Source organism: Plutella xylostella, chromosome 4 (assembly GCF_932276165.1).
Source record: "Plutella xylostella chromosome 4, ilPluXylo3.1, whole genome shotgun sequence".
Taxonomy (NCBI): domain Eukaryota; kingdom Metazoa; phylum Arthropoda; class Insecta; order Lepidoptera; family Plutellidae; genus Plutella; species Plutella xylostella.
In genome coordinates this window covers 2,447,648-2,465,758 of record NC_063984.1, presented here as the reverse complement: position 1 = coordinate 2,465,758, position 18,111 = coordinate 2,447,648, and the positions used below count along the sequence as shown (strand labels likewise).

Genomic DNA, 18,111 nt, shown 5'->3' with positions numbered 1-18,111 from the left:
AGAAATACCTATGTATAAACAGGCTATTGAAAAAGCTATATTTAAATGGCTGTGGTTTATGAATAGGTATGTGAAATACTGGAAAAAATCTGTTATTTCCTAGTTCTATTTCAGATCAGTATTTTTACCTACCTTTTACACTAAGATTTGACCTATTATTGTTTATCACATTCACCAAATAGTGTTTTCTGAATAAATATATTATTATTAAATTATAAAAAAATATATATGAGAATAATAATAACAGTGTTCGTCTAGTGTATTTGTCCATATACTTACATAATTATATTTTATCAATTTCATAGTTGGCATTAAACAATATATCGTTTATATTTTTCCGCACTTACGTTGTTATAATAGTCAAACTATATTCGATTGTAATAACTATTGAGGTAACAGTATAGCGTGCACAATGTTGCGTACTCACTGCTGACGACATAACTAAGGGGCCCTAGTACTAGTGCTGCTGAAACTATCTAGCCCACTGTGCAGAAACGTATTATGAATTTTCGTCACTCCAGAGTGTATAGTATCTCCTGGTATCAGCCAGCCCTCAAAGGGATGACGTTTACTTTTGGGACACCCTGTACAAGCGGTAGATAGTGATTTTATAAGTAAAGTAAAGCTGACAATAGATAATTTTAGGATGTACCTTGAATGTGACCTCTGATTTTAAAGCTCAACTGTAATTTCTAAAGCTTGCGCTGTTTGGCATAAGTATCTCAGATCAAAGTTGAGTTTGAAGAGAAACAGAAACACCTATCAACAAATTCTAAATCACCTTGTATCAGACCAAAACCAAAATCAGTTCGGAAAACCAGAAACACCACCCTAAAACTCATGCAAGCCTACATTCTCATTATAAACTACCCCGATATTTGTGCGTACCGGTGTTTGTACCTGCCCATTATTGAACTTAGTAATTCGACGTACCCCACTCGCGTGACGAAGCAATCCGTAGTTACATGCGTTCTGTAGTTACTCTATATTGACGAAATACTAAATTTCGAAGCGCTGGACTCTATCTCGTTGTGTTAAACGTGCCGGTTGCACGACAGATCTCGTTCGTTCGCTTTTCTTCAGTAGAGAGTAACCCCCCTGTACTGCACGACCGCCATTACAGCGTTTCCTTATTTAAATTACATTCCCAATTACGAAAGTATTGTTTGAAATGTTTGTTTTGGTAGCATAAAGGGCATAAACTTGTGAAAAGCTCGCTGCCAGCACCGATTTAAAGGCTGTGCTACTTAAAATCGCTCCTAATGTGCATTTTGCACACACTTACCTACTTAACACTCTCTGAATCTCCTGCAGGTTGACTGCAGAAGACTGACAAATGCTTTTAGCACTAAGTCCACCTCATGGTACATTATTACTGCTATTATTATTTGGTTGACGTGGATTCGTACTCCATCATTGCATATTAAATTGGGGTGCATGAAAGTAGCCTCCGTGTGCTCCGTGAGTGACATATCAACTGTTAGTATGTACCTACACGTTTAGCGCAACCCTGGGCAGTCAGCAACCGACGATAATCTGACTGGTCACAAAAGTCGTTGCTGGTCACTCGTTTCAGCACGGCGACCAACCCTAGGCGAGGTCTAGCGTTTATCACCGACACGATAAGAAGAAGAAAGAGAATTAGAATGAAAGATTATGAATTTAATTATTAATCCATGTACCTACATTGCATATATTTTGTATATCCTGTAACCCGTGAATCATACATCAATTTTCACAATCCTGTATTAATCAATACAGCTTTCAAATTCTACTCCACAAAACTCCGTGTACCTCCACCACGTTCCCAGTACAATCGCGCAATAAAGTGCTCACAATTACTTTAGGTGTCCGCGGCGGGATGAGTCGTGATTAGTGACGGTCAGGTGGGGCCGCCCCCGCCCCCCGCGCCCCCAACTAACCCCCTGTTTATTGCAGGGGGCGATCGCCTCAACTTAAGTATTGATTCGCGCGAAACGTGATTTGTACGCACTCATCTAGAGGCTAGCTTGCGGGCGGGCGGCGACTGTAAATCTTATCAACGACCGCTTACACTGATGGGTATACTATTGCTGGTTTAGTTCACAGCTGCACAGTCCACTTCGAACAAAACCAGCAATGTAGGGTGTGCAAAGCGAAAGCGTGGCTGTTTTTTGACAAGTAGCGCGCGAGGTGTTTACTCTTGTGCGCTCGGGGCGGTCAATAAGGGTGCGTCCACACTGTGTCTTCGGTAATGCGTGCGGGTCACGGCAGCCGCGCCCGCGCGTGAGACGCCGGCCTAAGTGCCGCTGTCATGACACGAAATGCCGAGAAATCAGGAAATGTACTTAGCCTGTTTCCTTCAAACGAGCTGGGGTTGGGTTTAATGACGCCTTTTAAGGTTTCCAAAACGAAAACTCTAATAGGACCCTATTGCTTACGATTGCCCTGTGGATGTAGTTTTCAGTACTGTAACAAGTAAAGTAACATAGCTCTTAAATAGCTATTTAGAAAATAAAAAAATATCTCACGCATTTGCATGATGATGAGAATCACAATTATCACTCACGAAATATCCCAACTAATACGATAATCCACTCAAATGTACTACGTATAGCATGTTAATGTTAATAACAAACCGGCCCTCATTAAGCCAGTAATCTTCACAATTAAAAAATATGTAGACGATTACTTTTAAACGAATTATCCAATACTTAATAGAAACTAGAAATACGGAAAAATCATATTGTCCAAGCTGGGCACTCGTCGTTGGGGGGTCACTTTATAAACCGACGAACGAACGATAAAAAGTTTCCACGCAATCGGTATGCTTAATACAAAGACATAAAGCCGTGGTTCGCGCAGCGCTTCGAAGCTTCGGAAAAACAAAACTGTACGACTCTATCTCGTTGGTCTAAGCGCGTCGATTGCGCGACAATTCTCGTTCCATCGTTAGTCGGTTTATAAAGTGACCCCCTGGTATCGATAACCGGTTCGAGATATCTCTCGATACATGATGATTCGATTTGTCACAGATCAAATAACCACTGTACAGGATAAAGGTTAAGCAAAGAAAAACCAAACGCTTTACGTATTTATTTATTTCACAGTAGTTATACTGAAATAAATTGCTATTTATTTTTATTTCAGTTATATTCTTAATATCTGTAGCGTAAAAGTTGTATTGGTAATATTTTTATGAAATACTTATTTTTAAACAAATACTGCATGTATCAAACAATTGTCATTTTACAATATGTACGTATTTAACAGCAATTTCCTCATCCAAAGTTTTTTTCTTAAATAAAAAGTCCCTGTCTATCATTTCTTTATCCTACGCGAGCGGTAAGCCGCGTCATATCGCACCGGATACATATCTCAACTTTAATGCACCTTTTTCTAATTAAATGGCAACAAGTTTCTATCTGAGGCCTTATTAAGATGAACTTATATTCGGAATTGCCGCTTTTATGTTCTCAACTTTCGAATTATTTTGACTATTTCGACATTTTTAGTGTCGTCGCGCAATGTCGAGTAACGGAACACAAGTGTAGACGCGGCTTGATACGATCCATAGTTTTAATGTGCTTGATGACAAAAATATGCGCTTGTTTTGTATATTTCCCGTTTGGTTCTGCCGTCCGTAGCAATAGGAACGTTGAAATGAAGGCAAGGAATGCTCCTTCATACATTGACGCCATCACCAGCACCCCTATAAAAACCCAGTCGCTATAAAAAAGAGAACCATTTCATATATTAGAAAATTTAAAAAATATTGAAAGCATAAAGTTTAGATCATGGTAGCCAGCAGCATCCCCGAACGTATCAACTGTAAGTACTTTTTATACGTAAAAAAAGCGGTTTTATACGACCCTGGGCACTCTGTCGCTATTCTGACTGACCAAGTATTCTTTCTCAGCACTGAGTAACCCTAGACCAAAACACACTTTAGTGTCTCATATTTATCTCCGACACGCTTGGATAAAGATTCTATATACTTAGTACATTTAAATTCAAGAATAATACAATTTTAAACATATCTACGCTCTAACGGGATAATATTGTAATATCCAGTAACGGTGTGGTTTTGACAGCATTTTAATGTTTTAAATGTCGATAAATTATAAAGATTACACATTCCGAAATAATAAAAATAATGCATAAATAGAAACACATAATATATTTTACGTACTTAGAGTTGGATAAATTGTTGCGAAAGTGAAAATTTTGAGGTTGTTTACCCAAAATTCAATCAATAACTCCGATTGTTTGAACCCAATATTTTGTCAACAAGAATTTTGTTATTAGGCAGCTACAGAATATTTGTGGGTTGCTCTCATACCCGCTGGATCAATGAGATTCGATATGGGTACACTACATAATTCCGAATTACTTTTTTACGAATATGAAAATATCGATTTTAAAAATTTTGAACTTCATAGTTCCGAATAATTCAAAATCCCGAATTTTAAGATTCCGAATAACGAAAATCGCGATTAGTTTATAAACGAAATTTCAAACAACACATTTATTAAAATTACGAAAGTCTTTTTTTCGAATATTATTATTTCGATGTTTCACAAGTACGATTTTTTATTCTATCGAATTGTTAAAATTACGAATTCCGAAGTTTTAATATTCCGAAAATACAAATTCCCGAATGTTTCTTAGTTAACAAGAAATAGTTATCGTATACAAACAATATTTTTTAAGCCATATTATGTGAAACGCTCCGCTCCGCTTCGCTGCGCTCTGCTTTGTTTTTCGATATCTATGTGCACCTAACACGGTCCTCCTAGCTTTGCTCGTCGTCGCACCTATCTTTAGGTTTAGGTCCTAAGGTTTTTAAGGTTAAACACCGTGAAAATCCGAGCAATTGTATTGCTTTATTTATTTATTTATTTATTTATTAAGAAAATTTACAGCGTAAACAAAAGTCTTATAAACTATTACATCGTTATTTAGTAAGGCCAATTACAAATTTTCCTTCATAAACATTCATAGTAACAAAGGTGCACACTGTGCAATTTAACAATTTTATTTTATTTCAAATTTAAAATCTTAAATTAAAATATGAGCATAACTGAAAAACTATACCTACATAATTCAACTTATTGTTTCGAAATACATATAAAAAGCATACATGAGAAGAATAAATAGATTATAAGTTATAAATATTATAATGTAAAGATGTAATATAATATAATACATAGTTAGGTATAAAATAATAATTATATATAAATAATCACAATTTATTACTACACTACACATATTTATTTTTATTATACTATTATTCATAATTGTGATATGTATATGCATATATACCTACATACACACATACGCACATACATGTATATATATACAATTAATAATACATAATTTACCTACTTATTTATAAGCAGTACTTACTAGTTCAATTGGCATAATTTATCTTACTGCTTTTCGATCAACTGATTAAGAATCCTGGATTTGAATGAGAATTTGGTATGAAGGAATATGTCGATATTGCTAAATGTTTTATTATAAGTTCGTGTAAGACGTGTGATGGGTTCATTGGTAGCGTAGTTGGTATGGTGGAATGGCACCTGCAGCAGCGGCGTGTGTCGCGTGCGGCGGCGCGGCGTGCAGTACGCCACGCCGCCCACCAGCTCCGCGCAGTCCACGCGCCCGTGGACGAGGTCGTGCAGGAAGCACATGTCAAGCAACGTACGTCGTTCCTCTAAGGTATTTACGTTATTGATACGGCAACCATCCTTGTAGGAATTAGCGGAGTTACGTAGACGAAAGTTAAGGTGATTTATGAAGACTTTCTGTACCTTTTCAAGCCGTTCTTTGTAGATGGTATAATGTGGAGACCATATGGTGCTAGCATATTCCAAAGTACTGCGTACATATGCGTAATAAACCGATTTGATAGCTCCTATGTTAGTAAATGGTTTGCAAGACCGCAGTACAAACCCGAGATTCCTATATGCTTTGTTAGCAATGTGGTCTATATGCTCAGAGAGAAGAAATTTTGAGTCCAAAATGATACCGAGATCCCGGACGGAGTTGACTCTCTCGATAGTGTTACCATTAAAGGCGTAATTGAAATAGGAGGGCTTAGGTTTTCGAGTGAAACTAATACACATGCATTTTTTGACATTAACTGTTATTTTGTTATTTAGGTAGTAGCGATATAAGGCATCCAGGTCTGCTTGAACAGCTTCATGATCTTGTAGGCTTGCTCTGTTAACTTAACAACAAATACTACAAATAGTTTACTATTTAACAATATTTTTACTCTATATTTGAAACGCTCCGTTCCGCTTCGCTGCGCTCCGCTTTGTTTTTCGATATCTATGTGCACCTAACACGCTCCTCCTCGCTTTGCTCGTCGTCGCACCTATCTTTAGGTTTAGGTCCTAAGGTTTTTAAGGTTAAACACCATAAAAATCATAGCAATTGTTATACTCTATATTTGAAACGCTCCGCTCCGCTTCGCTGCGCTCCGCTTTGTTTTTCTATATCTATGTGCACCTAACACGCTCTTCCTCGCTTTGCTCGTCGTCGCACCTATCTTTAGGTTTAGGTCCTAAGGTTTTTAAGGTTAAACACCATAACAATCATAGCAATTGTTATACTCTATATTTGAAACGCTCCGCTCCGCTTCGCTGCGCTCCGCTTTGTTTTTCGATATCTATGTGCACCTAACACGCTCCTCCTCGCTTTGCTCGTCGTCGCACCTATCTTTTGGTTTGGGTTCTGAAGTTTTAAAGACGATTATGTTTTTTTTTGTCAAAATCACGAATTATCATATTTCCGATCGGGATTTGACTTTTTCGTGATTATAATTAATCGGTATTTTATTTTTCGTATATTAAAGTAATCGTATTTTTTAACGTTCGTATATTTAACAATCGTAATAACAAATATTCGTGATTATAATATTCGAAATTATAATTTTCGTCATTTTTATAATTCGGTATTTTAAAAAATCGGTATTGTAATATTTGGTAAATTACATATTCGGAGTTATCAAATTCGGAAAAAAGTTTTTCGGAATATTTGGGTGTTCCCTGGCCTATGTCCAGCAGTCAGAGGCTGACGATGATGATGAAAAATAATATCCAGCATTTGAGAGCGATTTTGTATGACGATAACGACATTTAGATGTTATTTTGTGTGCTCTTATTCATCAGTATTTTTTAAGAAGTCTTCAGCTAATTAAATTAACTAAGAAATCACGAGGCTATAGCATTGTGTGAAAGCGGTGGGCACTTAAATAAGTGTAGCTGTATCAAGTTATTCAGCCCCCCTCGTCCCCACCCCCGTCGGCTACTCGTGGTAAATGTAATTCCGCGTTCACACTACGATGCTGGCCGAATCGGGAAACAGAATCGAATACTAAATATGAAAACGTGAAAGTATTTTTTCAGGTGGATTGAAAAATTTGACAGACACGGTTATCATCCTAAAATTATGAGTAAATTTTACAGACCTAACTTTAGTTTATTTAATTCTATTGTAGACGATACATACACATACTGGCCAGATAATTAACCGCTCTTTGCTGAAAATACGAGATGATGTGGAACAAGGTTTATATTTAAAGTATGCCCGATATATAATATGAAATGTTTGCAAATAATATTGTTATAAAAAAGTAAAAAATATTAAGGTCAGAAAGCAAAAAAGCAGCCAAATATGGACAACTCGCCCCCTCCAACGCCCTCTCCCGGGGGGAGGCGGAAGGGCAAATGAAAAATGGCGCAATTAGCCACTCAGACAGTGAAAAACAAGTGCACTCCATCTAGCGGCCGCCGCCGACAACCTGTCAATGGAACGTCGATTGCGGTGAAACTCGGCCCCGCAAAAAGGTTCAGGATTTCGGAACAAGGAGTTTTGTTGCACTGTTTTTATTTAATTAATTCACAGTTAAATGCCGCTAGGCTACCATTGCGCAAGGGTAGGAAAGTACCTACGAGTCTATAATTATCATCATGAAATATAATCACGAATCATGATCACTAGAGAAATGTATAAGTAGGTACATAAATACTGATGTACCCAACCCCTCTGAAAAGAATGACGATAAAACATGAACCCTTATTAAAATTCAGGGGTCATTTCATTGAGTCCCTGTTACAATTTGTGTAACACGTCTCTTGTGTTAATGAAGCGATAATAGGATGTCAATATCAATTGACTTCGTCGTCAACTTCCTACGTTATCGTTACCAAATTAAGACGTAACAATTAATCAGTAACTATAACAATCCATCATAGCTACAATTTTTATTGCCCATTTATTAATCAAGCAAACAATTCGCATTCAATAAATAATACTCTTATTAATTGGCATCCACGTCGTGGGGATGTTTCTGATGCTGTTAATAATGAAGTCTGATCAGGTCTGGTGGCGGCCGGCAGGGGGCGCAGCGGCGGCGCGGCGCCGGGCCCGAGCGATCAATACGCGCCGACCGCGGCCGAGGCCCCACGGAAACACCCGAAGCCCCCCGAAGATAGGCGGAAAAACCCGAATGCGCGCCGCACATGACAAATGTCACTGCGAAACCGCTCAGCAAGTCTCAGCCCTCGCTGAAAACCGTGAAAAACAGACAAAAGTGCAACCCCAACAACTGTATGGTGATAGTAGTGTGTTCATTGTGCCTCTAGGATTCGTTCAGTGGTGAAATAGAACTGAGATTCGCGAAGATCTGTGTAAAAAGTGAGTATCTATTGACGGTTGTGCTGAAAGATTCAGGGTTTCTCGAAAGCCTATAGAAATCGGGTTAACCTTCAGGTTTCCATTATTAGATGGTGCTTTAGGACCGACTCTAAGTGATGAGATTGTGAAATTATAATTTCAAGGTTCAGAAAGCCTGTAATGATTAGCGAGCCGCGCTGGGATGGTAACAGGTTTCTGTGTCAAATTGTGAAGTACCCGCACTATCGCAATGTGCGGACTTAGGGGAGATATAGCACAGGTGTTGTTGACATTGTAAATGTATTTTAGAGGCAATAAAATTGGGAAAACAGCAGGAAAAGTGGTAATAAAATTATCGAGGTGCTAGCACTGCGCATGTGCGAAACTTGACCGCTTTGCGTCATACGTGTTTTTGTCCAAAGTTATCTTTATTACAAAGCTCTTTTACAACAAAAACCAATTTTTTAATCTTTATGTATAAATTATTCTAACCGGTCTTCTGAAATAAGTCTTTAATAATAATGAATATACAATAGTTAAGAATAAACACGAGAAAAAAGGCAAGACAACACCCAACCATGTAAATTATTAATCAATAGGATAGGTTAGGTAGGTCACTATTAGTCACAGTAAATGAACAGGCTACCGTGAAAGATCCTGAAGCAGAATAGGTTATTTCTGTAAAAGCCTACACAGCCAGGCAACAGTCGACCTTAGCGTCCTTGTAATAAGGCTCAAGTTGTTTGCTTGGGGGCCTCTGACCTTGACCTGTTTACGTGGAGGCCTCCGGGCGCTGCAGTCGCGGGAGCCCGGCTAATTTGAGTTGACACTTCATTTGACATTCGCTCTGCTTTATGCAGTGTGCTTAGAGAGGGTGGCGGGGACCTGGCATTTTGGTCGCATATTCAACGTGTGAAAAGCCATGTCATGCTTGTTCTCATATAAAGAAAGTAGGGAAATGGCGTACGAACATCTGCTCATGAAAGTACTTTATGTTTTTCCGGAAATTAATTAAAAGTTCGTAAGTCATTTACTTATTTCATTTTACAATCTGCGTGGCAGATTGTACTGCGTATTTATTCATGTTTTAAGTAAAAACCTTAACAAAATAGAAAAAGCTAATTAACTTGACGTATTAACATAAAAATGTGTTGTATATGTTGAGTCAACACATGCAAATTGATAACCAGGCAATAGCGAGTGAAATGTTAATCAATTACTGATTTCCATATATTCAATTCACAGAACTCAGCCTAAACGGTCAAAACAAGGAAGTAAATTTGTAGATATTTACTTTAAAAAAAAGTATACAAAATAATTAGTTACCGAAGTGACACTTTCTCAATTGCCTGGTCGGGCTTCGAACCCGGGGCCAGGGGTTAACGAGCAGCGGTTACTTTGGAAAGTAGTTTTGTGAGTAAATTCGATATTATCGAACTTTGTCACACTCACTACGCTACGGGATTATGAGGTCGAGTGACTGAACGTAAAGAATTCAACTCTTGACTTTGATGACCGATTTGAATAATTATTTTCGTTTTCAAGTGGGTTCGCTAAGTCTCTCGTATTTAAATATTTGTTATAAATGTTATAATTTAGTGTTTTATGTTGTTGATGTTCGGCCCGCTGGATGGGTGACCTCAGAAATGTTGCCAGTCGTGGATGGATGAGGAAGGCCGTGGAAACTGTGCACTCATAAGGAGAGGCATAATATGTCCAACGGTTGATGATTACGGGCTGATGATTAAGTTGATTTTAGATACACATTACTAACATCAATAGTAAGTATGAATACCACTTTCTTAAAGCAACAAAACATTTAGAGCTGTCAATAATTCATGCCTAAAATTTCCCTACTTGATGCATATTTTCCGATACTATTAATGTTTAGCTAAATCAAATGCAGTGTTTTTATTTTCACATTTTCATCTTATTTATGAACTACGGGTGGGTACATTTCAATGGTAGCCCGTTGAATTCTTTTGTATGAAGCAGTTTTTTTTTGACATAAAAGTATGTTTTTTACTCGTACACATATTACGATACCGTGTTCTTATACCTTATTTCTCGGCCAAAGACATCTGACAGGACCTTTATTACATTTGAATAAGGGTAGTTTTCGTTTGTATCAGATGTCTTTCCCCGTGAAACAAGGTATAGTTTGTCTTCAGAGTCCCTGCCATTTTCTTTGCCTGCACACGACCGACAATTTGGTGATAGAATTTTTGTTGGAGGAAAATACTACTGCATAAAATAATACTAATCACAATAGTGCGAGTACTGCGACGCCAAAGTCTACAAACATTCGGTCGGAAAGTATGTATAAGTACGGTCAGCTGCATAAGTAGCTACACTTCTGTACCTTGTCAAAGTGCCGAACCGTCAATGTTTCAATGAATGGATAGGCGGTTTCGGATTGACTATGTACAAAAATGTACAGCTACTTATGCAGCTGACTGTACTTAAATCAGGAGAAAGAAAAATCGGTTTTACAAAGTAATACACGTTAAGTTGGTCATGTGGGGGAACCGTAATTTACAAATTTTAATGTGTTCATCTTCCAGACTACTTTTGTGGGGTTACCACCACCAGCATTATAGCAATTAGCGATCCTCAAAGTAGCGTCGCTCGCTTGTAAAATCTGATGTAACTTTTTGACAGAGAAGTTTGACAGACGACGATGGCTAATTGCGAATGTGCCGGTGTTGGTACGGTAGCTGTAAAGGTCACAGCACATTTAATCGCCTTTCTTTTCTTCTATCGCGAGCACGCGAACGTCTGATTAACAGAGGAAAAGAAAGGCGATCCGTTTACGTTACCCTTATATTATATGCTATGACGATGACCATAACCCGGACTTCCGGTTGCAGGTGTGCCGGGCGGCGGGTGGCATGCTGGCGGTGCGCTGAGTGATGAGCGCGGCGCGCGCGCCCGCCCCCCGCGACCCCGCGCGCGCCTCTCACCGCACCAGGCACCAGGTATGAGCTCTGGGCATCTTCTACTGAAGGTTCAATTATACCAGGATTACACCTAGCGAGTAGAGGGGCGAGACAGTATCCTCAGCCGAGCACTCATTTAATTCTTCACTGTACTCGGGAGGTGTAATCAGGGTATTAGTGTTAATACTAGTGTGAATACTACTACCGAGCTTACAATAACAGTCAAGAACGGGAGGTTTTTCGTAGCTGTTAGTAGAATACAAGTTTTATCTATGCTAGATTTATCAGAAAAACCTACTTAATTACAATCGTAAACGAAATTTTAAGCGCCTCAAAAACACTTTAACATTTAATTCAATCTGTACTCCAACGTTCCAATCTAAAAATAATTACTTTTACTTACAAAAGTGGAAGTCAGTAGTTATCAATTCGTCACAATTGATCTCTCTCAGAATTTGGCGCGTGTTGCTAAAAAACAAACACTATAGCCGTTGCGAATCCCGAGGCTGCGCTGATCACTCCTTTCCTTTGTACAGTTAAGATGCTCACACGCCTTTGGGAAAAGCCAAAGTGGTAATTACTGTTGATAGTAATTTGCTTCAAATATTTTTGTCTCTCAATAAAGTAATCCGTGTCGTGTACAATTAAAAGAATTTGCGAATTAAATGTACAGTTTTTGTCGAGAGTTCAAAGGAACGATTACTTTTATGGCCATTTGCGCCACCCACACTTCTAGTCATCTACAGATTTTTATTCGCAATATTGCTTTATTCCTTTAAACATACTTTAATAACACGCATTCTTTCAAAACTTATTGAGGACGAAATTCAATTTACTGTTACATGATGTCATGAGGTTGTTTCACGCAATTTGTATAAACATTTGTGTGTCAAAATATTTTATTGTATTTACATTAGCACATAACCTAACTGCAGTTAAAAACCCAATCCAATTTAGAGAAATTATCAAACCAATAAACCGAAGAAAACCATAATGATGACCAAAATATACAGGCTGATACTGATATTGCACCTAATTTAGCAAATTGTTACGCAACATACTAAAAAATTTAACAATAAAAGCAAAATTGCATAGCTTTTCATATGCATGGAAGAAGTAGGTATAATACGTTTTCATAAACCTAAGAAGTGGCATAATATCTAACGATCCGCCCGCCCCGCCCCGGCTGCGGTAGCGCGCGGGCGCGGGGACGGGGGGCGCGGGGGGCGGGGGCGGCGCGCGCGCAGTTCCGCGAAGCACTCAAGGCCGTCTGACCAAATGCCTGATCGTGTTCCTTTTTCAAATTTTCATAGGTATTCGGCTAAGGTTTAACGGATAACGGTATTTGGAGATAAGTGGCTTTGTTCTTTGTTATTAAGGTTTTGTGAGTTCCAAATTGAAATTGATGTGTACCAATTCTTTTAAATGTGCTCAAGGCAGTAGGGTTTCAGAATGTGATACTTCTGTTAGAATATTTTAAACATTATAAGAAGTTTTTAACTATAAACATTAAATTATTTTATTTATTCAAGCAATACAATTTTTTCATCCACAACATGCTTCGTCATACATCTAGGTTTATAAAAATTGCAATAAAGTACAAGTTGAAGGAATATGCTATGAAATTCGTGTTTAAAAATAAATAATTATGTACTTATAAGTAAAGTTCTGTAGTCATATACACCGAATACTACTTAGGTAAATTCATAAAATCTCCGCCAATCACCAATTTCATTGTCATAAACTAAACACATTAGGTACATGAAAAAATAGCAAGAGTCCTTTTACTCGCTACCCTTGTCCACCAGGGCAGGTGGGCAGGACATATAAATTGACAAGTACAAGCATTGATATTTAAATAGCACTCTCAAAAATCCTTTACCATCCACAAAATGCGCCGTTCTATACACGCCGATAGTAAACAACAGGCCGAGCGAAACAAATAAAAGTATTCTAATACTAAAACCCGGCGGCTAACAAAATTACATTCTCAACTAACCGAGCATTCCTGACCGGGGACTTTTTGCTTTAGACTCATTATCTCACAAGCTACATACCGCTGCGGCCATGCTAAAATATGCTAAGGATCATATATACAGGGGCTACCAGAATATACGGCCAGTGTTTTGAAACATATGGATATTTCGAAGCACTGAAAGTATGAGTGAGTTTTGTGTAAAAAAAAGTTTTGTCAAAAAGCTTACAGGAAGTTATTTTTATGATTTGCAATTTTTTTTATTTTATTTCTGTACCATAAAAACATACAAAAACCATTAGTTAAGCTTGAGTCTCATTTAAGAAAAAATACTTGTAACCGGACAATGCGTAATAAAAATAAACAAACACCTAAAACTCTATCTCGACCACGCATTCGTTGGACATAATTGAAAAATAATAGCACCCAAATAAAAAGTATGACAATAAGACATTCTCAAAAAAACCCTAAGAACGCTCTGAATATCACCATTAACAGTGGTTGCGTAAGAATAGCGAACATAACTGTGCTTAGGCACACGGGAATCGAACCGGCATACCGCGCACGAATTATTCAGTAGCTTCTCAGAAGAAGGAGGCTGGTGATAAATTTCGGCGGTCTCATTATAACGTACTGTCTACATTCTTTCTGCACACGGACGCAAGACAAAAAAGGTTTTGCGACTATCTATTGTTAGCCAAGGAGGATGAGGTTAGAGGCGGCATAGGATTGCCAGCAGAAAGAGGTCGGTTAAAATTTGAATTCAGTATTTTTTTGTTTTTTGGCAGTGCTGGTATGAATACTTGTAGGTATTTTTCAGGTCCTGAATTCCAGAAAATAAGAGAAGACAGCGACGTTTACAGACTTTGTATTTATTCATAACATGCCGTAACATAATATGGCAACTTATTCATTCTTCTAGTTTATTGTTTGACACGGAAACAACCTACAATTAAAGGACCAGGACCTACTCCACAATATCGCAAACATGAGATGTGCGGAGCATTTTTCTAAGTCAATTAAATACGACAAAAATGGCGACTCGATAATGTCGTGACTAACAGACGTTTTGTTTTTATTCACGTCTCAATTTTATTTGGGGAGTTTCTGCGAGTGTGTTTGTTGTCCATGAAACAATAGACAGTTGTTATAATGTCCTCGAACTGTTTTAAAAGTTTTTTTTTACTGAAACGGGTATGAAAGTTTCAGTTAAGATCAAGGATTACGTAGGAGTAATTATAAGGTGTAAATGAAAGTTGATCATCAGTTTTAGACATTATTAGGTACATAACTCAGTATAATGTAGCCTGCAATCAGAATGTTTTGTATAACCATAGTGGTTAAACAAAACATTCCTATTGCACGGTACATAGCAATTAAATCAGAATCCTACTAATATTTTAAATGCGTAAGCTTGTAAGTATTGTAGTATGGATGGCTGTACTCTTTCACGAGCTAACGGCTGGAGACATTTTGATGAAATTCAGTATGTGACGGAAGCTGAGACCCTGGATTAACATAATATATAGGCCACTTTTTATCCCGACATGTCAACGGGAAACCTTATTAAAACCAAGCAAAGCTCGCGGGAAATAGCTAGTAATAAGTATTTTCAACAAAGAACATTCAAAAGATATGAAATTGTAGTATTTTTAAGTCGCGCATTCATAAAGACCCACACGCTTCTTAATGAGAAACAGGAAATTTATGGGCAGTAAATAATGTTAAGACACGTAACGTATAGTTTCCACATTTGTACACGTGGAGTTAAGAAAGTGCACTATTTATGGTGGTCTATTGTTGTCCGAAGTTCAATGAAATGAATTTATTGTAATGGTATGTATCTGTTTGTCAATACGCTTTTAAGTTCAAAATAAAATTTTAACACTTATTGGTTTACTTTCGCTCCTTTTTATTTTTTTCTCCTTTGCGCGTCGAAAACAAACTACTAGATTTGGTCTAGGGTTTGTCAACGTGGTAAAAGGATCACAAAGGTATATAAAGTACTTAAAAGATTGAACTTTCGGTTTGAATGTTAAAAAACCGGCCAAGTGCGAGTCGGGCTCGCGCACAAAGGGTTCCGTAGCAGCAAATATAATATTACAGTTAAATCAACCTATCTCAAAAACTATAAGAGATACTTTGATCAAACCAAAAATCGTTGAAAGAGTTAATTAGCATGCATCACCTCTATTTTTTTTAGAATTTTATACCCCGTAGTTATAAAAATAGAGGGGGGGGGGACATACTTTTTACGACTTTGAGAGCTGATATCTCAAAAACCGTTCACTTTAAGAAAAATGTTTTTTGAAAACTTTATATCATTTTAAAAGACCTTTCCATTGATACCCCACACGGGTATGTACATCGAAAAAAAAAATTTCATCCCTCAGTTACATGTATGGGGGGCCCCACCCCCAATTCTTTTTTTTACTATTTAGTGTCATATTTTTGTAGCGGTTCATACAACACATATTCCCATCAAATTTCATCACTGTAGTACTTATAGTTTCCGAGTAAATCGGCTGTGACAGACGGACAGACGGACAGACGGACAGACGGACATGACGAAACTATAAGGGTTCCGTTTTTGCCATTTTGGCTACGGAACCCTAAAAACATAGATTATTTCCAATTCCGTTTCCCCTGTGACACATCATAAGTCGTTGAACTTAGGCAATTATAACTTAATCGCTTTGTGTCCATTTTTATTCATAAAATTCAGTTTCTTAAGATGATTCATTTTCGTAGAATCTAATAATTTATCTAAAAGGCAAACCAACACCTAGATTACTTAAATAATAAAACAAACCATTCGTAGTGAGCCCAGACATACTTAAACTAACCCTGAAATAAACTAAAAAAACTTTAGCCGACGGCTCTTTAAACTCGTATATACAGTCCGACTTATATTCGCCATCGAAAATAGCCTGCCCTTTATGTCTGTACCGATTTGCATTGAACATCGAATTAGGATCTAAACTTGCGGCGGAGATTACCATGTGAACCGCTTCCATTGCTGCTTTATATATGGAAGTGTTCGAGAAAATTAGAATTAATAAGTCAATACGAGATTAAATTTTTTTTTTAATTATTTTTCAGTCTACAAAGATGTCAAAAAAAAGTCAAAAGTCAAATGTTTTTATTCATCGTAATAAATATAAAGTTTTCTGATGAACGTCAATTTTTACAAACTAGGTACTCTACTCGACTACTCGATGTTTGCGTTGATCATTACAAACTAATTTACATGTCGAAAATAAGTTTTAAAACCAGCAACGGATGTGTATCTTTGCAATGCAATGGTAAAATCGTGTCGGTGCTTTAGTAATTTAATTTTGGGTCAGTTTTTTACTTGTGTTGCATGTTGAGGTAGGGCTGTGGCTGTTCGTTTTTTGCGCATTTACGGTCGGTCAGCGCACAGGCTAAACAACAGTATAGAGAACACTTAATATCAAGCTATTGATTACTAAAGATGTAAGTAATAATTATATAACTAGTCATGTGAATTACAAGTACAGTAGTAGACGATGACGGTCGATGAAAATGATGATGGTTTGGTGCATCTACATCTCAAGGAACCATGTGAAACTATAGGCTCGGTTTATACGGTTATAGAATTATTTGTAACACAATACGGAAATTTTGTCTATTACATTTTTAAAATCGGTATCAAAGAAACATGGATGATTCAGCCGCTCCACCTTCTCTATCTTTGATACTAAGGCTCATAAACAAAAACATAATAATAATATAATAATATGTGGGGACATCTCACACACGGCCATCCGACCCCAAGCTAGGTAGAACCTGTGTTATGGGTGTCGGTCAGCTGATATATCTACACAAATACATAGATAGATAGATACTAAATATAAATATCAACACCCAAGACCCGAGAACATTTATCTGTGTTTAAACAAATATCTGCCCCAGCCGGGAATCGAACCCGGGACCTTCGGCTCAGTAGTCAGGGTCACTTACCACTACGCCATTCGGTCGTCAACATATTCTGTAACAGAAATTTTTCAAACGTGGCGTCTCTGTATTCGCAACAATCTGTGCGCAGACGCAGCTTTTAATATCGCACTGTCGGACTGTCGGTGCATTTTCAAGTGTAATTAAGAAACGGAACATTTAACTTTGAAGCGCTTGAAGATAATTAATGAAAGCTCGGCTAAGGCTGATTATTGGGGTTATTTCGGCTGTAACCTTGTGAAACGATCGAATAGATTCTCGGTATTAGAGCTGTAAAGCAATTTTGCTCCGGTTTAGTATTCAAAGGATAATTGGTATTAAAATGTAGCGAGGTTTTGTGTGCGAAATCCTGTTCTCTCGGGATATGTAGCGCGGTGGTTTGGTGTATATTTTATGTGATTTGCCTTATTTTAAATAAATTAAGAGTGAAGCTGAACAATTGAACACTGAAAGTGATATACCTATGCTTAATACCCCTGTGATTTGTCTAAAATGCAACTCTTATAACCCTGCGCCAAATAACCTTTCATCTCATAAAAGCCAGCCGGCTTT

General features: G+C 37.6%; 1 protein-coding gene across 10 annotated transcripts in view; it reads left to right on the top strand.

The window, feature by feature from the left end:
- Positions 1-8,503: 8,503 nt before the first annotated feature.
- The window catches only part of LOC105393908 (voltage-dependent L-type calcium channel subunit beta-2), a 101,111-nt gene continuing 91,503 nt past the window's right edge, over positions 8,504-18,111 (top strand). For 5 of the 10 annotated variants that reach the window (XM_048627129.1, XM_048627161.1, XM_048627172.1 and 2 more), the window contains exons 1-2: positions 8,506-8,688; positions 11,538-11,645. In XM_048627129.1, coding sequence (XP_048483086.1) covers positions 11,580-11,645 — 66 coding nt within the window. In that variant the 5' untranslated portion in view covers positions 8,506-8,688; positions 11,538-11,579. Of the gene's footprint in view, positions 8,689-11,537; positions 11,646-18,111 lie in introns of all 10 variants that reach the window. The other 5 variants (XM_048627117.1, XM_048627116.1, XM_048627133.1 and 2 more) reach the window with 3 other exon arrangements.